Source organism: Bombina bombina, chromosome 4 (genome assembly GCF_027579735.1).
Source record: "Bombina bombina isolate aBomBom1 chromosome 4, aBomBom1.pri, whole genome shotgun sequence".
In the NCBI taxonomy this organism is placed as follows: Eukaryota; Metazoa; Chordata; class Amphibia; order Anura; family Bombinatoridae; genus Bombina; species Bombina bombina.
The window spans coordinates 93,139,498-93,164,642 of record NC_069502.1 but is presented as its reverse complement, the minus strand read 5'-3'; the positions used below and the strand labels follow the sequence as shown (position 1 = coordinate 93,164,642).

The 25,145-nt window shown below is 36.4% G+C and overlaps 1 protein-coding gene across 1 annotated transcript in view; it reads right to left on the bottom strand.

The window, feature by feature from the left end:
- Nucleotides 1-8,666, bottom strand: part of TRAM2 (translocation associated membrane protein 2) — a 208,692-nt gene extending 200,026 nt beyond the window's left edge. The window contains exon 1 of the mRNA XM_053709551.1: nucleotides 8,406-8,666. Within this exon, the coding sequence (XP_053565526.1) occupies nucleotides 8,406-8,522 (117 nt within the window). The 5' untranslated portion in view covers nucleotides 8,523-8,666. The remainder of the gene's footprint in view (nucleotides 1-8,405) is intronic.
- Nucleotides 8,667-25,145: the final 16,479 nt, after the last annotated feature.

The following is a 25,145-nucleotide window of genomic DNA, read 5'->3' as shown; positions in this document are numbered from 1 at the left end:
TTTAAGATAGTGATAATCCCCCAATTTTAATAACAATTTTAATAATTATTTTAAATTGTAGATTAATCTGATAAAATGATTGTGAAGTATTTCAATGTACACAACTGGTTACCCTAATCTATAGAATAATCTAAGCTATGTTTTAATTATCTTGCTCATCTGCATCCTCAGATATAGAAATAATTGGTTATAAATTTTGAGTTGAAAATTGGTTTTATATGAATAGGCATTGACTTAATAATAGAGAAACCCACCTACTGTATAAATTTAAATTTTTTTTAATAAACTAATAGACTATTAACCTTTTTGACATATGTACTACAATTCTATTTTAAACAATAATATATTTTTGATATTTATAGCTTATAGAGAAAATATATATTTTTGTATTTTATTATGGAATACCACCTCTGGTTGTATCACCTTAACGATATAATTTTTTAATATAATTTGCAGTTGGGTCTGGAAAACTTTTTTAAATTTTAAAATTGGTTTAGTAAAACCATTATACAATATGTGATGTTGTGACCTTTTTGGATGAGAACACGAGAACATCAGAATAAATCCACCTTAAGAAAAATCAACCCTGATCAACTTCCACCTTAAACAAAAAAGAGCCACAACCAATGAACACACTTCAGCGGATATTTAAATTCCGTCCCGGGAACAACGAGTATCTTGAAAAAGCCCTAACGGGTGAAACGCGTAGATTGTATCTGTGTTGTATCCTGCTAAGGACTTTAACCACAATTTGAAAATCTAGGTACCTAGCTTTCTATATCCTTGCCCGCGCGTGTATCACGCTAAGTGCGGGTGTGTGAATCTCTTTTATCCCCTCTGCATTGGGATCAATTTGGCGCACTACAAACGCTGGAGTAACGAGCAGTCTTCATTCACGCTGACCGGGTTCAGCCGACACCAGCAAAGGTGATCAACATTGGGAGACGCTGTTTGCCTGTGTCCAATCTCCAAAGCCGTGAGCCATAAAATCGTCAGCAAGCTACTCTGAAAAGAAAGTGTGAGTAAGAAAAAAGATCTGATACTAAGGTGTCTTCCATCGTCTAATTCTCCCTAAAGGGGGCTATATTCTAAAGATTTTCACGCCGACCCTATCTGTCACAGTTGCAACATTTGGTGAACAGCTATTATAAGATACTTTGTAACCACATATCCTAAATTGGGACAGACTGTTTTTTGAGTTTGACTGATACCTTTATTCACATTGTATCAAATCAAACATATGCAAAATACCTTTTTTAAACATTTTTAAGGTGGTACTCCAGTCCTTTTTTAATATTTTTAAAATCAGGGAGACGTCCCTTTATTTTCTCTTATGTATTGTATTGTAATAAATTTGCATTTTAATTTTATCCGATAGTAAAGTTGTTACCCTAAATCCATTGTGTTTATTTCCATAATTGACTAAATGTGGTGGAGAACTTAGCTTTTAGCGCCCTCTATATTCCTTTGCTTTAGTTTTCTATAATTTGTTAGAGCATGTAATTATAAGACCGTGCAAAGGGGGTTAAACACAGTAGAAGAAACTACCGCTATTCTAATCCGCAGTGCTAGTTGAACATCTAAGTCAGGTTAATTGGATCAGCTTCAGGTCCTGCTCAGAAACCGCAGTGCTCCGAGCGGCACTTCTACTGTGTGTTTACCCCCTTTGAGGGGGTTAAACACACGGTAGTGTAAGATTGACTGTCTTAAAATTACATGTTCTAACAAGACTCGTTCGACTGGGATGATTGACAAGTTTTGCTCTTGAGCAACTGGTTGCACAAGCGGTTGCAAGATCTTAGATGAAAGTAGTAGATGCTGCCTTGCTCTCCACGAAACACTGGCAGACAGGTTCCCTAGCTGAGGAATAGAATGGCAAAATAAAATGAAATGGAGGGCCGCAGAAGGGCTAGCAGTAACATAGTAGATCAGGTTAAAGTGAATGTAAATTTTGATGCTAAAGTGCCCGGTTTTTATAAATTCGATTAAAAACTGGGGCACTTTAATTCATCAAAATTTAGATTTCACTCCTGTTGTGAAAAAAAAAAACAAAAAAAAAACTTACCTTTTAATCTTGACAGCAGCTCCAGCTTCCTCCACCCGTTGCAAAGCCTCTTCCTGGGTCTAAAATGAGGAATCTTGCTTTCTCCAATCACGGCGTTGAATCAGACACTGATTGGAGGATGACCTATCCATTATTTCTGACATCAGAAATGGTTTGCGACGACCGGAGGAAGCTGGAGCAGCTGTCAAGTTTAAAAGGTAAGGTTTTTTTTCACAACAGGAGTGAAATGTAAATTTTGATGAATTAAAGTGCCCCTGTTTTTAATCGAATTTTTAAAAACCGGGCACTTTAGCATCAAAATTTACATTTACTTTAAAAGAAGACAAATGTGCACTGAGCTCAACCTCTTCTCTGATCCCTGATTTTATAATAAAAAAAACCACTTTGCCATGTGAACTAGTAGTAAAACAACAACAAAATTCTATTTAAAAATGACATTAAACAGTATGAGATTGTACTATAAGGGATATTAAATAGTAAACAAGTGAGACACATAATGATTTATTCAATTGAAAGATTAGCGTAAGAATAATAATATAAATGGAAATAAAGTATGAAGCAATGTTAGCAATTCCCTTCAGGTGCTCTCTGCCAGTCCCAGTTTTATGCTCTCGATAAAGGCTTGTTCGCCGAAACGCATTGAGCTGTAATTTAAATAAACTCAGAAGCCTTAGTGGCCAGTCCACTTTTCAATTTTCTTACCGTTAAGGACCATGGCTGTTTTAACATTTCTGCTGTGTTTGTGTTTAGCTGTAATTTTCCTCTTACTCATTTACTGTACCCACACATATTATATACCGTTTTTCTCGCCATTAAATGGGCTTTCTAAAGATACCATTATTTTCATCATATCTTATAATTTACTATAAAAATGTTTTTATAAAATATGAAAAAAACAACACTTTTTCTAACTTTGACCCCCAAAATCTGTTGCACATCTACAACCACCAAAAAACACACATGCTAAATAGTTTCTAAATTTTGTCCTGAGTTTAGAAATACCCAATGTTTACATGTTCTTTGTAAGTTATAGGGTAATAAGTACAAGTAGCACTTTGCTATTTCCAAAAAAAGCAATAGTTACATTGGAACACTGATATCTGTCAGGAATCCCTGAATAACCCTTCACATATGTGTGTATATATATATATATATATATATATATATATATATATATATATATATATATATATATATATATATATATATATATATATATATATATATATATATATATATATATATATATATATATATATTAGACAACCCGAAGTATTGATCTAGGCCCATTTTGATATATTTCATGCCACCATTTCACCGCCAAATGTGATCAAATAAAACAAATCACTCAACTTTTTCACAAACTTTAGGTTTCTCACTGAAATTATTTACAAACAGCGTGTGCAATCATGGCACAAATGGTTCTAAATGCTTCTCTGGGATCCCCCTTGTTCAGAAATAGCAGATATATATGGCTTTGGCGTTGCTTTTTGGTAATTAGAAAGCCGCTAAATGATGCTGCACACCACACTTGGGTATCATGGATGTGGTTCCCAGACAAACTGAAACTCAGTTCTCCTAATTTGTGAAACTGATTTATGTAAACTAAATTTCTTCACACACACACAAACACCTGTCAAGGACAGTTAAAAAGAAAAGTAAATACATGCTATATAAAATTATGAATTCAAACCAAAAGACATAAGTGTAAAGGTTTAGTTTCTATGAAGTACTTTAGTTACTAAAAAAGTAATGGGGCCATGTTTGAACTTAGGTTTTCACCCTATTTATCTCTTTTGATGAGGACAATTAGGAACAGATATAAAATAGGCAATAAAATAAACTATGCAAACAAAACTTGAGAAAACCCTGTTAGATAATTAAGTCAATTTGTGAAATATTTGCCCTGTTAGAAGTCAACTGTAGGTTCTATTATTGTGAAGTGGAAGAGTCTAAAGAGCCACAACAGCTCAGTCATGAAGTGGCTGACCACGCAAACTACAAACTGCTACCTACCAGAATGCATGGTGCCTAGTATAAAGTTTGGTGACGGAGGGATAGTGGTACTGGGCTGTATTCCAGGGCTTGGGCTGGGCCCCTTTCCAACTTGTGGCAACAGTTTGGATTATGCCCTTTCCTGTTCCTGCATGATTGTTCCCCTGTGTGAGGTCAAAGAAGACATGGTTTGCCGAAACTGATGTGGAGTAATTTGAGAGCCCTGCACAGAGCCCTTTCCTCAACCCCACTGAACACCTTTGGAATGAATTGGTGATCTTCTCATCCAACCTATCCGTCTGACAACACAGATGCTCTGTTGGCTGAATGGGTGCAAATACCCACAGGTACACTCCAAAATCTTAGGAAAAGCCTTTCCATAAGAGTAGTGTCTGTTAAAGTCGCAAAGGGGGGCCAACTGCATATTAATGCCCATGGTTTTGTAATGAGATGTCTAACAAGCTCATATAGGTTTAAAGGTCTAGTGTCCACATACTTTGGCATTATATATATATATATATATATATATATATATATATATATATATATGTGTGTGTGTGTGTGTATGTGTGTGTGTGTGTGTGTGTGTGTTTTATTTGCAGTGACGTTTCGGGGTGTTCACCCCCTTCATCAGAACACCCCGAAACGTCACTGCAAATAAAACACACACATTATATATATATATATATATATATATATATATATATATATATATATATATATATATATATATTATATATTATATATACACACACAGTACAGCCTATATACAAAATAATTTAATTTTTTGCCCTCCTTGTCACACACAGCCTACAGCAAAATTACAAAAAAATAACACACATACCGTGTTAATTTACATAGTAGCCTCAATAATACTACAAGGTACTAGAGTTACACAATTTGTCTAGTCAATATTTAGATACATAGAGAGCAAAGGAAGTCTCAGATTATGTTTGTTAGGTATGGGTTTAGCCAGGGAGGAAATGCATTGTTATTTACTATATATTATATGATCGGAAGATATTAGCAGCAACAACCAACATTCTTAATAGCTAAGAATACACAAACTATATACAAGGACTCTTAAAAGAACATTCCAACACACACTTTCTGGGGCTGTCCGCACTGAAATGTCCCTTGGACTGACATGCCTGATATTATTGTTAATAACATAAGATAAATAAGGATTGTCTTGTCTTCTGTAAACTGAATTACACACAATAACAAAGTTAAGGGATCTGCTGGTGAGAATTTACACTCTAGAAGAGATAATGCAGACAAAAGACATACATGTCCAGTCATAACTTTTTGGTCCAATGAGAAAAGGAGGTGGCGGTGACTCAGGGTTAATATGTGCCAGCTGGACAGCTGGTCTCATTAAGGCGTGTGGGTTATGGACATAAAGAGGGTATGTGATAGACTTTTTCTGCACAGAGAAGTCTTCAAGGAAAGCTATAAACTGCTAGAGATTCTAGAGCTATGCACTAACAACTCGCCGCCTGCACAACCTCTTGCACTCTGCAATGACTGAAATATTCATTTACATGAACTCCCCCAGTGTCTGGTTAGCCACACTGGCATATCTGAGGTTGTGCAGGGACACATAAAGCAGACAAAATGCAGTCTCAGGTTATGGGAATGAATATATAGTGGAGAGGGTATTATTAATTTTAAAGTGCCAACAAAGAAATGCAGAGCAATACATTTGACCATCACAAATGTAAGCAAAAATATAACAAAGAGAGGGGAACCCTTCCTTTAGCAGCAAATGACTGACATTGTAAACTTGAGATCATTTCAATGTGTTGCATAATGTCAGATGGGCACCAATTTTATTTATCTAGTTTGATTTCAGAGTGCAGGGGGGGTGAAGGGAGTAAGACTAGACCCCCAGTTATACGCTATGTTCAGGTTGCATTAGCTAGACACAGTTATAGGGAGGAGGATCAAGGAACACAACCAGCAGTTGTTACAAAAATGCTGTTGATTTTCTATGCAAATTCAGAAATTCTACCTACCCATCCTCTAAAGCTGTCTGTAATGTCAAAGCATAAGCAGATGCAAACTATGAAAAGTGCTGCATTCCAGTTTACCCTGGGGCATGAATGGCAACAAAAGTTACTTTCAATTATGAACTTTTGAATTTGACATAAGCTATAGAGCTATAGATAATGCACTTATGGGTATTTAACAGGAGCATCTACCTATGGGGCATTTAGCACAAAGCATAGTACTGCAGCAAAAATACACAGGGTGCTTTCAATGAATTACAAAACTACAACATGCACCCTTGGGGTATATAGTAAAGTATGCCACATGCACCCTTGGGGTATATAGTAAAGTATGCCACATGCACCCTTGGGGTATATAGTAAAGTATGCCACATGCACCCTTGGGGTATATAGTAAAGTATGCCACATGCACCCTTGGGGTATATAGTAATGTATGCCACATGCACCCTTGGGGTATATAGTAATGTATGCCACATGCACCCTTGGGGTATATAGTAATGTATGCATAATGCCCCCTTGGGTATATAGTAAAGTATGCATAATGCACCCTTGTGTATATAGTAAAGTATGCATAATGCACCCTTAGGGTATATAGTAAAGTATGCATAATGCACCCTTATGGTATATAGTAAAGTATGCCACATGCACCCTTGGGTATATAGTAAAGTATGCCACATGCACCCTTGGGTATATAGTAAAGTATGCCACATGCACCCTTGGGGTATATAGTAAAGTATGCATAATGCACCCTTATGGTATATAGTAAAGTTTGCCACATGCACCCTTGGGGTAAATAGTGAAGAATGCATAATGCACCCTTGGGTATATAGTAAAGTATGCATAATGCACCCTTAGGGTATATAGTAAAGTATACCACATGCACCCTTGGGGTATATAGTAAAGTATGCATAATGCACCCTTAGGGTATATAGTAAAGTATACCACATGCACCCTTGGGGTATATAGTAAAGTATGCATAATGCACCCTTGGGGTATATAGTAGAAGTATGCAATACACCCTTATGGTATATAGTAAAGTATGCATAATGCACCCTTGGGGTATATAGTAGAAGTATGCATACTGCACCCTTAGGGTATATGGTAAAGTATGCATAATGCACCCTTGGGGTATATAGTAAAGAATGCATAATGCACCCTTAGGGTATATGGTAAAGTATGCATAATGCACCCTTAGGGTATATAGTAAAGTATGCATAATGCACCCTTGGGGTATATAGTAGAAGTATGCATACTGCACCCTTAGGGTATATAGTAAAGTATGCATAATGCACCCTTAGGGTATATAGTAAAGTATGCATAATGCACCCTTAGGGTATATGGTAAAGTATGCATAATGCACCCTTAGGGTATATAGTAAAGTATGCATAATGCACCCTTAGGGTATATAGTAAAGTATGCATAATGCACCCTTGGGGTATATAGTAAAGAATGCATAATGCACCCTTAGGGTATATAGTAAAGAATGCATAATGCACCCTTAGGGTATATAGTAAAGTATGCATAATGCACCCTTAGGGTATATAGTAAAGAATGCATAATGCACCCTTAGGGTATATAGTAAAGAATGCATAATGCACCCTTAGGGTATATAGTAAAGTATGCATAATGCACCCTTAGGGTATATAGTAAAGAATGCATAATGCACCCTTAGGGTATATAGTAGAAGTATGCATAATGCACCCTTAGGGTATATAGTAAAGAATGCATAATGCACCCTTAGGGTATATAGTAAAGTATGCATAATGCACCCTTAGGGTATATAGTAAAGTATGCCACATGCACCCTTGGGGTATATAGTAAAGAATGCATAATGCACCCTTAGGGTATATAGTAAAGTATGCATAATGCACCCTTAGGGTATATAGTAAAGAATGCATAATGCACCCTTAGGGTATATAGTAAAGTATGCATAATGCACCCTTAGGGTATATAGTAAAGTATGCCACATGCACCCTTGGGGTATATAGTAAAGAATGCATAATGCACCCTTAGGGTATATAGTAAAGTATGCATAATGCACCCTTAGGGTATATAGTAAAGAATGCATAATGCACCCTTAGGGTATATAGTAAAGTATGCCACATGTACCCTTGGGTTAAATAGTGAAGAATGCAGTTTGCATGAATAGGATACCTAGAAAGGGATGCAGAAAACATTAACCCTTTGACAGACAGTGTTTTACAATGCACTGCTATGAAATTAATTGAAGCATTGTCTAGTGGTGAAGGGGTTAATGGGCTAAAATGCCAAAAATGGAGCGGGGTATGGGCAGTTAGATAATGCAGATTTTCCATAAGATATAGCTTGTTCACCTCAAACATGAGCCCGATGAGGATGCACACCACGAAGAATAATCCAATGTCTGCATGGTTGTGGATTACAAACTCCTGGCTGAATACGGGATAACTTTTTCTCCTTCGGAAAGCCATCTCCAAAAAAACTAACCCGGCTCTCTCCCCCTCCCTTTTCCTCTCCTCCCTTCCCGTCCTTTTTACTCTCCACCCTTTCCTCCACTGGGCACTTCTTGTGCTAAACTTCTGCTTTCCTGCTAACTAGTTGCATTGCAAGCTGTGCTATGCACTCCTCCTGTCGTGTGCGCATGCGCGGACTAGCTACGTGCTACCTCCTCCTTAACCCCTTGTTGTTTGGATTTCGACAAGGGAAAGATACCGATAGTGTTAACTCGGGGACGAATTTCCCTTTTAATAACGTAGTATTTATCTTTTCACAGGCTAATAAAAAAGCAAGTGAACAAAGTAGCAAAAACACATTTTCATAATTAAAAGGAAAATTAGTAAAACCAATTTTACCGTTTGCCATTCTTTTCTATGAATTTAAACATTGTTATTATATAAAGTCGGTAAAGGGGATAAACACAGTGTCACTAAAACACGACTTTAGGACATACTTACTTAGTAACGGGGATCAGTATATTGGTGTTTAAAGGTCATTGCCTATAGATGTGACAATATCGCATGAACTTAGTCTACAGCTGGGAACAATATCACATGAACTTACTCCATAGCTAGGGATAGATGTGACAATATTACATGAACTTACTCCATAGCTAGGGATAGATGTGACAATATTACATGAACTTACTCCATAGCTAGGGATAGATGTGACAATATTACATGAACTTACTCCATAGCTAGGGATAGATGTGACAATATTACATGAACTTAGTCTATAGCTAGGGACAGATGTGACAATATTACATGAAATTAGTCTGTAGCTAGGGATAAATGTGACAACATTACATGAACTTAGTCTATAGCTGGGGATAGATGTGACAATATTACATAAACGTAGTCTATAGCTAGGGATAGATGTGACAATATTACATGACCTTAGTCTATAGCTGGGGATAGATGTGACAATATTACATGAACTTACTCCATAGCTAGGGATAGATGTGACAATATTACATGAACTTAGTCTATAGCTGGGGCTAGATGTGACAATATTACATGAACTTAGTCTATAGCTAGAGATAGATGTGACAATATCACATGAACTTACTCCATAGCTAGGGATAGATGTGACAATATTACATGAACTTAGTCTATAGCTGGGATAAATGTGACAATATCACATGAACTTACTCCATAGCTAGGGATAGATGTGACAATATTACATGAACTTACTCCAGAGCTAGGGATAGATGTGACAATATTACATGACCTTAGTCTATAGCTAGGGATAGATGTGACAATATCACTTGAACTTAGTCTATAGCTAGGGATAGATGTGACAATATTACATGACCTTAGTCTATAGCTAGGGATAGATGTGACAATAGTACATGAATTTAGTCTATAGCTGGGATAAATGTGACAATATTACATGAACTTAGTCTATAGCTAGGGATAGATGTGACAATATCAGTTGAACTTAGTCTATAGCTAGGGATAGATGTGACAATATTACATGAATTTAGTCTATAGCTAGGGATAGATGTGACAATATCACATGAACTTAGTCTATAGCTAGGGATAGATGTGACAATATTACATGAATTTAGTCTATAGCTAGGGATAGATGTGAATATATTACATGAACTTAGTCTATAGCTAGAGATAGATGTGACAATATTACATGACCTTAGTCTATAGCTAGAGATAGATGTGACAATATTACATGAACTTAGTCTATAGCTAGGGATAGATGTGACAATATTACATGAATTTAGTCTATAGCTAGGGATAAATGTGACAATATTACATGAAGTTAGTCTATAGCTAGGGATAGATGTGACAATATTACATGAACTTAGTCTATAGCTAGGGATAAATGTGACAATATTACATGAATTTAGTCTATAGCTAGGGATAGATGTGACAATATCACATGAACTTAGTCTATAGCTAGGGATAGATGTGACAATATTACATGAACTTACTCTATAGCTAGGGATAGATGTGACAATATTACATGAATTTAGTCTATAGCTGGGGCAAGATGTCACAATATTACATGAACTTAGTCTATAGCTAGGGATAGATGTGACAATATCACATGAACTTAGTCTATAGCTAGGGATAGATGTGACAATATTACATGAACTTAGTCTATAGCTAGGGATAAATGTGACAATATTACATGAAGTTAGTCTATAGCTAGAGATAGATGTGACAATATTACATAAACTTAGTCTATAGCTAGGGATAGATGTGACAATATTACATAAACTTAGTCTATAGCTAGGAATAGACGTGACAATATTACATGAACTTAGTCTATAGCTGAGGATAGACGTGACAATATTACATGACCTTAGTCTATAGCTAGAGATAGATGTGACAATATCACTTGAACTTAGTCTATAGCTGAGGATAGATGTGACAATATTACATGAACTTAGTCTATAGCTGGGGATATATGTGACAATATTACATGACCTTAGTCTATAGCTAGAGATAGATGTGACAATATTACATGAACTTAGTCTATAGCTGGGGCTTGATGTGACAATATTACATGAACTTAGTCTATAGCTGGGGATAGATGTGACAATATTACATGACCTTAGTCTATAGCTAGAGATAGATGTGACAATATTACATGACCTTAGTCTATAGCTAGGGATAGATGTGACAATATTACATGAATTTAGTCTATAGCTGGGGCAAGATGTCACAATATTACATGAACTTAGTCTATAGCTAGGGATAGATGTGACAATATCACATGAACTTAGTCTATAGCTAGGGATAGATGTGACAATATTACATGAACTTAGTCTATAGCTAGGGATAAATGTGACAATATTACATGAAGTTAGTCTATAGCTAGGGATAGATGTGACAATATTACATAAACTTAGTCTATAGCTAGGGATAGATGTGACAATATTACATAAACTTAGTCTATAGCTAGGAATAGACGTGACAATATTACATGAACTTAGTCTATAGCTGAGGATAGACGTGACAATATTACATGACCTTAGTCTATAGCTAGAGATAGATGTGACAATATCACTTGAACTTAGTCTATAGCTGAGGATAGATGTGACAGTATTACATGAACTTAGTCTATAGCTGGGGATATATGTGACAATATTACATGACCTTAGTCTATAGCTAGAGATAGATGTGACAATATTACATGAACTTAGTCTATAGCTGGGGCTTGATGTGACAATATTACATGAACTTAGTCTATAGCTGGGGATAGATGTGACAATATTACATGAACTTAGTCTATAGCTGGGGCTTGATGTGACAATATTACATGAACTTAGTCTATAGCTGGGGATAGATGTGACAATATTACATGACCTTAGTCTATAGCTAGAGATAGATGTGACAATATTACATGACCTTAGTCTATAGCTAGAGATAGATGTGACAATATTACATGACCTTAGTCTATAGCTAGAGATAGATGTGACAATATTACATGAACTTAGTCTATAGCTGGGGATAGCTGTGACAATATTACATGAACTTAGTCTATAGCTAGGGATAGATGTGACAATATTACATGAACTTAGTCTATAGCTAGGGATAAATGTGACAATATTACATGAAATTAGTCTATAGCTAGGGATAGATGTGACAATATCACATGAACTTAGTCTATAGCTAGGGATAGATGTGACAATATTACATGAACTTACTCTATAGCTAGGGATAGATGTGACAATATTACATGAATTTAGTCTATAGCTGGGGCAAGATGTCACAATATTACATGAACTTAGTCTATAGCTAGGGATAGATGTGACAATATTACATGAATTTAGTCTATAGCTAGGGATAGATGTGACAATATCACATGAACTTAGTCTATAGCTAGGGATAGATGTGACAATATTACATGAATTTAGTCTATAGCTAGGGATAGATGTGACAATATTACATGAACTTAGTCTATAGCTAGAGATAGATGTGACAATATTACATGACCTTAGTCTATAGCTAGAGATAGATGTGACAATATTACATGAACTTAGTCTATAGCTAGGGATAGATGTGACAATATTACATGAATTTAGTCTATAGCTAGGGATAAATGTGACAATATTACATGAAGTTAGTCTATAGCTAGGGATAGATGTGACAATATTACATGAACTTAGTCTATAGCTAGGGATAAATGTGACAATATTACATGAATTTAGTCTATAGCTAGGGATAGATGTGACAATATCACATGAACTTAGTCTATAGCTAGGGATAGATGTGACAATATTACATGAACTTACTCTATAGCTAGGGATAGATGTGACAATATTACATGAATTTAGTCTATAGCTGGGGCAAGATGTCACAATATTACATGAACTTAGTCTATAGCTAGGGATAGATGTGACAATATCACATGAACTTAGTCTATAGCTAGGGATAGATGTGACAATATTGCATGAACTTAGTCTATAGCTAGGGATAAATGTGACAATATTACATGAAGTTAGTCTATAGCTAGGGATAGATGTGACAATATTACATAAACTTAGTCTATAGCTAGGGATAGATGCGACAATATTACATGAACTTACTCTATAGCTAGGGATAGATGTGACAATATTACATGAATTTAGTCTATAGCTGGGGCAAGATGTCACAATATTACATGAACTTAGTCTATAGCTAGGGATAGATGTGACAATATCACATGAACTTAGTCTATAGCTAGGGATAGATGTGACAATATTACATGAACTTAGTCTATAGCTAGGGATAAATGTGACAATATTACATGAAGTTAGTCTATAGCTAGGATAGATGTGACAATATTACATGAACTTAGTCTATAGCTAGGGATAGATGTGACAATATTACATAAACTTAGTCTATAGCTAGGAATAGACGTGACAATATTACATGAACTTAGTCTATAGCTGAGGATAGACGTGACAATATTACATGACCTTAGTCTATAGCTAGAGATAGATGTGACAATATCACTTGAACTTAGTCTATAGCTGAGGATAGATGTGACAATATTACATGAACTTAGTCTATAGCTGGGGATATATGTGACAATATTACATGACCTTAGTCTATAGCTAGAGATAGATGTGACAATATTACATGAACTTAGTCTATAGCTGGGGCTTGATGTGACAATATTACATGAACTTAGTCTATAGCTGGGGATAGATGTGACAATATTACATGAACTTAGTCTATAGCTGGGGCTTGATGTGACAATATTACATGAACTTAGTCTATAGCTGGGGATAGATGTGACAATATTACATGACCTTAGTCTATAGCTAGAGATAGATGTGACAATATTACATGACCTTAGTCTATAGCTAGAGATAGATGTGACAATATTACATGACCTTAGTCTATAGCTAGAGATAGATGTGACAATATTACATGAACTTAGTCTATAGCTGGGGCTTGATGTGACAATATTACATGAACTTAGTCTATAGCTGGGGATAGATGTGACAATATTACATGACCTTAGTCTATAGCTAGAGATAGATGTGACAATATTACATGACCTTAGTCTATAGCTAGAGATAGATGTGACAATATCACATGAACTTAGTCTATAGCTAGGGATAGATGTGACAATATTACATGAAATTAGTCTATAGCCAGGAATAGATGTGACAATATTACATGAACTTAGTCTATAGCTGGGGATAGCTGTGACAATATTACATGAACTTAGTCTATAGCTAGGGATAGATGTGACAATATTACATGAACTTAGTCTATAGCTAGGGATAAATGTGACAATATTACATGAATTTAGTCTATAGCTAGGGATAGATGTGACAATATCACATGAACTTAGTCTATAGCTAGGGATAGATGTGACAATATTACATGAACTTACTCTATAGCTAGGGATAGATGTGACAATATTACATGAATTTAGTCTATAGCTGGGGCAAGATGTCACAATATTACATGAACTTAGTCTATAGCTAGGGATAGATGTGACAATATTACATGAATTTAGTCTATAGCTAGGGATAGATGTGACAATATCACATGAACTTAGTCTATAGCTAGGGATAGATGTGACAATATTACATGAATTTAGTCTATAGCTAGGGATAGATGTGACAATATTACATGAACTTAGTCTATAGCTAGAGATAGATGTGACAATATTACATGACCTTAGTCTATAGCTAGAGATAGATGTGACAATATTACATGAACTTAGTCTATAGCTAGGGATAGATGTGACAATATTACATGAATTTAGTCTATAGCTAGGGATAAATGTGACAATATTACATGAAGTTAGTCTATAGCTAGGGATAGATGTGACAATATTACATGAACTTAGTCTATAGCTAGGGATAAATGTGACAATATTACATGAATTTAGTCTATAGCTAGGGATAGATGTGACAATATCACATGAACTTAGTCTATAGCTAGGGATAGATGTGACAATATTACATGAACTTACTCTATAGCTAGGGATAGATGTGACAATATTACATGAATTTAGTCTATAGCTGGGGCAAGATGTCACAATATTACATGAACTTAGTCTATAGCTAGGGATAGATGTGACAATATCACATGAACTTAGTCTATAGCTAGGGATAGATGTGACAATATTACATGAACTTAGTCTATAGCTAGGGATAAATGTGACAATATTACATGAAGTTAGTCTATAGCTAGGGATAGATGTGACAATATTACATAAACTTAGTCTATAGCTAGGGATAGATGTGACAATATTACATGAACTTACTCTATAGCTAGGGATAGATGTGACAATATTACATGAATTTAGTCTATAGCTGGGGCAAGATGTCACAATATTACATGAACTTAGTCTATAGCTAGGGATAGATGTGACAATATCACATGAACTTAGTCTATAGCTAGGGATAGATGTGACAATATTACATGAACTTAGTCTATAGCTAGGGATAAATGTGACAATATTACATGAAGTTAGTCTATAGCTAGGGATAGATGTGACAATATTACATAAACTTAGTCTATAGCTAGGGATAGATGTGACAATATTACATAAACTTAGTCTATAGCTAGGAATAGACGTGACAATATTACATGAACTTAGTCTATAGCTGAGGATAGACGTGAGAATATTACATGACCTTAGTCTATAGCTAGAGATAGATGTGACAATATCACTTGAACTTAGTCTATAGCTGAGGATAGATGTGACAATATTACATGAACTTAGTCTATAGCTGGGGATATATGTGACAATATTACATGACCTTAGTCTATAGCTAGAGATAGATGTGACAATATTACATGAACTTAGTCTATAGCTGGGGCTTGATGTGACAATATTACATGAACTTAGTCTATAGCTGGGGATAGATGTGACAATATTACATGAACTTAGTCTATAGCTGGGGCTTGATGTGACAATATTACATGAACTTAGTCTATAGCTGGGGATAGATGTGACAATATTACATGACCTTAGTCTATAGCTAGAGATAGATGTGACAATATTACATGACCTTAGTCTATAGCTAGAGATAGATGTGACAATATTACATGACCTTAGTCTATAGCTAGAGATAGATGTGACAATATTACATGAACTTAGTCTATAGCTGGGGCTTGATGTGACAATATTACATGAACTTAGTCTATAGCTGGGGATAGATGTGACAATATTACATGACCTTAGTCTATAGCTAGAGATAGATGTGACAATATTACATGACCTTAGTCTGTAGCTAGAGATAGATGTGACAATATCACATGAACTTAGTCTATAGCTAGGGATAGATGTGACAATATTACATGAACTTAGTCTATAGCTAGGGCTAGATGTGACAATATTACATGAACTTAGTCTATAGCTGGGGATAGATGTGACAATATTACATGAACTTAGTCTATAACTAGGGCTAGATGTGACAATATTACATGAACTTAGTCTATAGCTAGAGATAGATGTGACAATATTACATGAACTTAGTCTATAGCTGGGATATATGTGACAATATTACATTAACTTAGTCTATAGCGGTTGATAGATGTGACAATATCACATTAACTTACGCCTAGATTTAGAGTTTGGCGTTAGCCGTCAAAACCAGCCTTAGGGGCTCCTAACGTTGGTTTTTACCGCCCGCTGGTATTTAGAGTCAGTCAGAAAAGGGTCTAACGCTTACTTTGCAGCCGTGACTTTTCCATACCGCAGATCCCCCTACGCCATTTGCGTATCCTATCTTTTCAATGGAATCTTTCTATCGCCGGAATTTAGAGTCTTGGCTGAAGTGAGCGTTAGAAATCTAACGACAAAACTCCAGCCGCAGAAAAAAGCCAGGAGTTAAGAGCTTTCGGCGCTAACGCCGGTTCATAAAGCTCTTAACTACTGTGCTCTAAATTACACTAACACCCATAAACTACCTATATACCCCTAAACCCAGGCCCCCCCACATCGCCGACACTCTATTATATTTTTTTAACCCCTAATCTGCCGACCGCACACCGCCGCAACCTACATTATCCCTATGTACCCCTAATCTGCTGCCCCTAACACCGCCGACCCCTATATTATATTTATGAACCCCTAATCTGCCGCTCCCAACGTCGCCTCCACCTACCTACAATTATTTACCCCTAATCTGCCGACCGGACCTCACCGCTACTCTAATAAATGTATTAACCCCTAATCCGCCTCACTCCCGCCTCAATAACCCTATAATAAATAGTATTAACCCCTAATCTGCCCTCCCTAACATCACCGACACCTAACTTCAAGTATTAACCCCTAATCTGCCAACCGGACCTCACCGCTACTCTAATAAATGTATTAACCCCTAAAGCTAAGTCTAACCCTAACCCTAACACCCCCCTAAGTTAAATATAATTTTATTCTAACTAAATAAATTAACTCTTATTAAATAAATTATTCCTATTTAAAGCTAAATACTTACCTGTAAAATAAATCCTAATATAGCTACAATATAAATTATAATTATATTGTAGCTATTTTAGGATTTATATTTATTTTACAGGCAACTTTGTATTTATTTTAACCAGGTACAATAGCGAATAGCTACCTAGTTAAAATAATTACAAAATTACCTGTAAAATAAATCCTAACCTAAGTTACAATTAAACCTAACACTACACTATCAATAAATTAATTAAATACAATACCTACAATACCTGTACTAAAGTACAAAAAATAAAAAAGAACTAAGTTACAAAAAATAAAAAAATAATTTACAAACATTAGAAAAATATTACAACAATTTTAAACTAATTACACCTACTCTAAGCCCCCAAATAAAATAACAAAGCCCCCCAAAATAAAAAAATGCCCTACCCTATTCTAAAATTAAAATAGAAAAGCTCTTTTACCTTACCAGCCCTTAAAAGGGCCTTTTGCGGGGCATGCCCCAAAGAATTCAGCTCTTTTGCCTGGAAAAAAAAACATACAATACCCCCCCCCCAACATTACAACCCACCACCCACATACCCCTAATCTAACCCAAACCCCCCTTAAATAAACCTAACACTAAGCCCCTGAAGATCTTCCTACCTTATCTTCACCACACCGGGTATCACCGATCGCTCCAGGCTCCGATGTCTTGATCCAAGCCCAAGCGGGGGGCTGAAGACGTCCATCCTCCGTCTGAAGTCTTGATCCAAGCGGCGGCTGAAGAAGTCCATCTTCGGGCAGAAGTCTTCATCCTATCCGGGCAGAAGAGGAGATCCGGACCGGCAAACATCTTCATCCAAGCAGCATCTTCTATGTTCTTCCATCCGATGACGAGTGGCTCCATCTTCAAGACCTCCGGCGTGGATCCATCCTCTTCTTCCGACGACTAGACGATGAATGAAGGTTCCTTTAAGGGACGTCATCCAAGATGGCGTCCCTCGAATTCCGATTGGCTGATAGGATTTTATCAGCCAATCGGAATTAAGGTAGGAAAATTCTGATTGGCTGATGGAATCAGCCAATCAGATTCAAGTTCAATCCGATTGGCTGATCCAATCAGCCAATCAGATTGAGCTTGCATTCTATTGGCTGTTCCGATCTTTCTCACTACCAGTCTTGAAGATGGAGCCACTCATCATCGGATGGAAGAACATAGAAGATGCTGCTTGGATGAAGATGTTTGCCGGTCCGGATCTCCTCTTCTGCCCGGATAGGATGAAGACTTCTGCCCGAAGATGGACTTCTTCAGCCGCCGCTTGGATCAAGACTTCAGATGGAGGATGGGCTTGGATCAAGACATTGGAGCCTGGAGCGATCGGTGATACCCGGTGTGGTGAAGATAAGGTAGGAAGATCTTCAGGGGCTTAGTGTTAGGTTTATTTAAGGGGGGTTTGGGTTAGATTAGGGGTATGTGGGTGGTGGGTTGTAATGTTGGGGGGGGGTATTGTATGTTTTTTTTTCCAGGCAAAAGAGCTGAATTCTTTGGGGCATGCCCCACAAAAGGCCCTTTTAAGGGCTGGTAAGGTAAAAGAGCTTTTCTATTTTCATTTTAGAATAGGGTAGGGCATTTTTGTTATTTGGGGGGGGCTTTGTTATTTTATTAGGGGGCTTAGAGTAGGTGTAATTAGGATTTATTTTACAGGTAAGTATTTAGCTTTAAATAGGAATAATTTATTTAATAAGAGTTAATTTATTTCGTTAAAATACAATAATATTTAACTTAGGGGGGTGTTAGGGTTAGGGTTAAACTTAGCTTTAGGGGTTAATACATTTATTAGAGTAGCGGTGATGTCTGGTCGGCAGATTAGGGGTTAATACTTGAAGTTAGGTGTCGGTGATGTTAGGGAGGGCAGATTAGGGGTTAATACTATTTATTATAGGGTTATTGAGGCGGGAGTGAGGCGGAATAGGGGTTAATAACTTTATTATAGTAGCGGCAAGGTCCGGTCGGCAGATTAGGGGTTAATAATTGTAGGTAGGTAGTGGCGACGTTGAGGGGGGCAGATTAGGGGTTCATAAATATAATATAGGGGTCGGCGGTGTTAGGGGCAGCAGATTAGGGGTACATAGGGATAACGTAGGTGGCGGCGGTGTACGGAGCGCCAGATTAGGGGTTAATAATATTATGCAGGGGTCAGCGATAGCAGGGGCGGCAGATTAGGGGTTAATAAGTGTAAGGTTAGGGGTGTTTGGACTCGGGGTACATGTTAGGGTGTTAGGTTCAGACATAGGAAGTGTTTTCCCATAGGAAACAATGGGGCTGCGTTAGGAGCTGAACGCTGCTTTTTTGCAGGTGTTAGGTTTTTTTCAGCTCAAACTGCCCCATTATTTCCTATGGGGGAATCGTGCACGAGCATGTTTTTGAAGCTGGCCGCGTCCGTAAGCACCGCTGGTATTTAGAGTTGCAGTGGCGGTAAATTATGCTCTACGCTCCCTTTTTGGAGCCTAATGCAGCCCTTCTGTGAACTCTAAATACCAGCGGTATTTAAAAGGTGCGGGGGAAAAAAAGCCATCATTAGCTATGCGTGTCGTTACCGACAAAACTCTAAATCTAGCCGTTAGTCTATAGCTGGGATATATGCGACAATATTACATGAACTTACTCTATAGCTGGGGATAGATGTGACAATATTACATGAACTTACTCTATAGCTGGGATATATGTGACAATATAACATGAACTTACTATATAGCTGGGGATAGATGTGACAATATTACATGAACTTAGTCTATAGCTGGGATCAGGGCCACCATCAGGGGGTGACAGGGGTGACTCCTGTCAGGGACCCAATGGGCCAGGGGGGCCCCATGAGGCAAGAACAACTAAAACATTTTTTTATTTTTTTTATTTTGGCAGCCACCAGTGGGAACTACAGCAGAGTGCTAATTGAGCATGGGAAATGTTATTACAAGGAGTATAGTATTAGCATTTGAGAGGATTTCGAAGTGTGCACTAAACCACTATGCACAGTGTGAGACAGACTTGACACTTTGTTTGTACAGTGTTTGACAACATTGCAGAGGAGGTAGGACTTACTTACTAAATGTTTTTTTATTTCTTTGTGCAATTTTGGATTGTAACTTCAGTGGGGTAGTAGTTGTATGGTGAGGCCAGAGGTCCATAAAAACATATTTTTTTAGCAGCAGTGTATTTATGATTATTTGACAATGCTGTAGAAATTCTATATTTAAAGCCGTGCAGAAATGTTTCCTCCTCAATACACAAATGGTAGGTGCCCTTTTGGCAGATATGAGTTCTTTTATTAATATATACTGAATATATTAATTACATTCCAGTTTACTGCCCCTTTATGCAAGGACTTTCCAGATGCAAGGAGGCATTTTATCTAAGATTTTTGCATCTGCATAAAATGTTATACTCTCAGACTAAGATTTCTCAGTGTTTGAAATGAGACAGGTTAACGTAAAACTGTTCAGTTTATACTACAGCTGACTTCATTTTGAAATACATACAAACAAGCCTAAATCCTGCATTTAACCAGATCTAATGGTATGAGTACCACAGCTTATGGCTCCACCAAGACCATATAGAGTACAGCATTTTCAAAATCCATAAGTACAGCTGACAGATGGGAACATTTGTACACTATATTTGAAGTGGTGCTCTTGGTTGGGGAAAATGAGGGGGAAAAAACAAACATATGCCAACCTTTTAAAAGTACTTTTCTTCATCTAGCCATTTACCCAGACTATTAATGTACAATTTTGAATTCACAGATTTATTTTTGTTTGCACATTTACAAATATGATTCTTTAAAAAGTGATCTCTTAATTTCTGCAATTTTTTTTTATCATGCATGTCACACACTGTTGATTTAGGGGATGCAATGTGCAGAAATTTTACTTCCTGTGAGTGTTTCTGTGGGTCTCTGTGTTTATGTCTTTGTGCTTTTGTTTGTGTCTCTATGAGTGTGTATGTATTTTTTTTTTCCTGTGGGTCTCTCTGTGAGGGTGGGTGTGTATGTCTTTGTGCATTTTCTGTGGATGTCTGTGAGGGTGTGTGCGTATGTATTTGTGCTTTTTCTATGGGTGTGATTTTGAGGGTGTGTGTATGTTTGTCTTTGTGTATTTTCTCTGGATGCCTCTGTGAGGGTGGGTGTGTATGTCTTTATGTTTTCTGTGGATGTCTCTGTGAGGGTGGGTGTATGTATGTTTGTCTGTGTTTTCTGTGGATGTTTCTGTGAGGGTGTGTGTTTTCTGTGGGTGTCTCTGTGAGGGTGTGTGTATGTCTGTGCATTTTCTGTGAGTGTCTCTGTGAGAGTGTGTGTATGTCTTTGTGTGTTTTTTGTGGATGTCTCAGTGAAGGTGTGTATTTATGTCTTTCTGTGTTTTATGTGGTTGTTTCTCTGTGTGTGTATGTTTTTGTGTGGTTTCTGTGGGTGTGTGGGTGTATCTGTCTTTGTGTGTTTTCTGAGGCTGTCTCTGTCGGTATTTCCTTGGGTGTATGTGCAAGTTTGTGTTTGAGTTTGCGTGTGTGTGTGTCCATTGTCTGTTCCTTTTTAGGAAATTTTGACTTTACTACTGTACTGATTAAGTTTGTGTTTGAGTTTGTGTGTGTGTGTGTCCATTGTCTGTTCCTTTTTAGGACATTTTGACTTTACTACTGTACTGATTATTCACAACATCTTTCTACAGACTTTGAGACTAATGAGACTTTTCTGAAAGTCACCAATCCAACATTTAACCTTTAAATTATTGTTTAGGCAGTTCGGGGTCCTTTCACCCACTGCATGCTGTTGTCATCATTTAGTTGGCATCTTCCTTGACAAAAAGATAATCAGAACTCCATATTTTGTTTTGTAAATCTCCTTTTTTTTACAAAACTGTAGTCTACCTAATTACTTGTCAGGTTAATGTAAACAAGTGCTTAGTGTCTGTGTCTGAGTGTATTTGTGTGTTTCTTTGCATGTCTGCTAGAGTGTTTATATGTGAATCCTTATGTGTGAGTGTGTGTTTCATTGCATGAGTGTGTCTGTGTGTTTCTGTGTTTGTGTGTTACTACCTACTTTACAACATTTCCAAGTTTGACTACACTTAAGAATAAAGTGCATATACGTTTTAGTCACTTGGTCAAAAATTGGACATGTTAAAGGTGGGGGGGCTGGTCAATGGTTACGTCAGGGGCCCCAACATTTCTAGTGGCAGCCCTGGCTGGGATAGATGTGACAATATTACATTAACTTAGTCTATAGCTGTAGATAGATGTGACAAAATTACATGAACTTAGTCTATAGCTAGGGATAGATGTGACAATATTACATAAACTTAGTCTATAGCTAGGGATAAATATGACAATATTACATGAACTTAGTCTATAGCTGGGGATAGATGTGACAATATTACATGAGCTTAGTCTATAGCTGTGGATAGATGTGACAATATTACATGACCTTAGTCTATAGCTGGGGATAGATGTGAAAATATTACATGAACTTAGTCTATAGCTAGGGATAGATGAGACAATATTACATGAACTTAGTCTATAGCTAGGGATAGATGTGACAATATTACATGAACTTAGTCTATAGCTGGGGATAGATGTGAAAATATTACATGAACTTAGTCTATAGCTAGGGATAGATGTGACAATATTACATGAACTGAGTCTATAGCTAGGGATAAATATGACAATATTACATGAATTTAGTCTATAGCTAGAGATAGATGTAACAATATTACATGACCTTAGTCTATAGCTAGGGATAAATGAGACAATATTACATGAATTTAGTCTATAGCTGGGGATAGATGTGACAATATTACATGACCTTAGTCTATAGCTGGGGATAGATGTGACAATATTACATGAACTGAGTCTATAGCTAGGGATAAATATGACAATATTACATGAATTTAGTCTATAGCTAGAGATAGATGTGACAATATTACATAAACTTAGTCTATAGCTAGGGATAAATGTGACAATATTACATGAATTTAGTCTATAGCTGGGGATAGATGTGACAATATTACATGACCTTAGTCTATAGCTGGGGATAGATGTGACAATATTACATGAACTGAGTCTATAGCTAAGGATAAATATGACAATATTACATGAATTTAGTCTATAGCTAGGGATAAATGTGACAATATTACATGAATTTAGTCTACAGCTGGGGATAGATGTGACAATATTACATGAACTTAGTCTATAGCTAGGGATAGATGTGACAATATTACATGAATTTAGTCTATAGCTAGGGATAAATGTGACAATATTACATGAACTTAGTCTATAGCTAGGGATAAATGTGACAATATTACATGAACTTAGTCTATAGCTAGAGATAGATGTAACAATATTACATGAACTTAGTCTATAGCTAGAGATAGATGTAACAATATTACATGAACTTAGTCTATAGCTAGGGATAAATGTGACAATATTACATGAACTTAGTCTATAACTAGGGCTAGATGTGACAATATTACATGAATTTAGTCTATAGCTAGAGATAGATGTAACAATATTACATGACCTTAGTCTATAGCTAGGGATAAATGTGACAATATTACATGAATTTAGTCTACAGCTGGGGATAGATGTGACAATATTACATGAACTTAGTCTATAGCTAGGGATAGATGTGACAATATTACATGAACTTAGTCTATAGCTAGGGATAGATGTGACAATATTACATGAACTTAGTCTATAGCTAGGGATAGATGTGACAATATTACATGAACTTAGTCTATAGCTAGAGATAGATGTGACAACATTACATGAACTTAGTCTATAGCTAGGGATAGATGTGACAATATTACATAAACGTAGTCTATAGCTGGGGATAGATGTGACAATATTACATGAACTTAGTCTATAGCTGGGGATAAATGTGACAATATTACATGAATTTAGTCTATAGCTGAGGATAGATGTGACAATATTACATAAACTTAGTCTATAGCTGAGGATAGATGTGACAATATTACATAAACTTAGTCTATAGCTGAGGATAGATGTGACAATATTGCATGACCTTAGTCTATAGCTAGAGATAGATGTGACAATATTACATAAACTTAGTCTATACCTGGGGCTAGATGTGACAATATTTCATGAACTTAGTCTATAGCTAGGGGTAGATGTGACAATATTATATGAACTTAGTCTATAGCTAGGGATAGATGTGACAATATTACATGAACTTAGTCTATAGCCAGGGATATATGTGACAATATTACATGTATTTAGTCTATAGCTGGGGCTAGATGTGACAATATTGCATGAACTTAGTCTATAGCTAGGGATAGAAGTGACAATATTACATGAACTTAGTCTATAGCTGGGGATAGATGTGACAATATTGCATGAACTTAGTCTATAGCTAGGGATAGAAGTGACAATATTACATGAACTTAGTCTATAGCTGGGGATAGATGTGACAATATTACATGAACTTAGTCTATAGCTGGGGATAGATGTGACAATATTACATGAACTTAGTCTATAGCTGGGGATAGATGTGACAATATTACATAAACTTAGTCTATAGCTGTGGATAGATGTGACAATATTACATGAACTTAGTCTATAGCTAGGAATATATGTGACAATATTACATGAACTTAGTCTATAGCTAGGAATAGATGTGACAATATTACATGAACTTCGTCTATAGCTGGGGATAGATGTGACAATA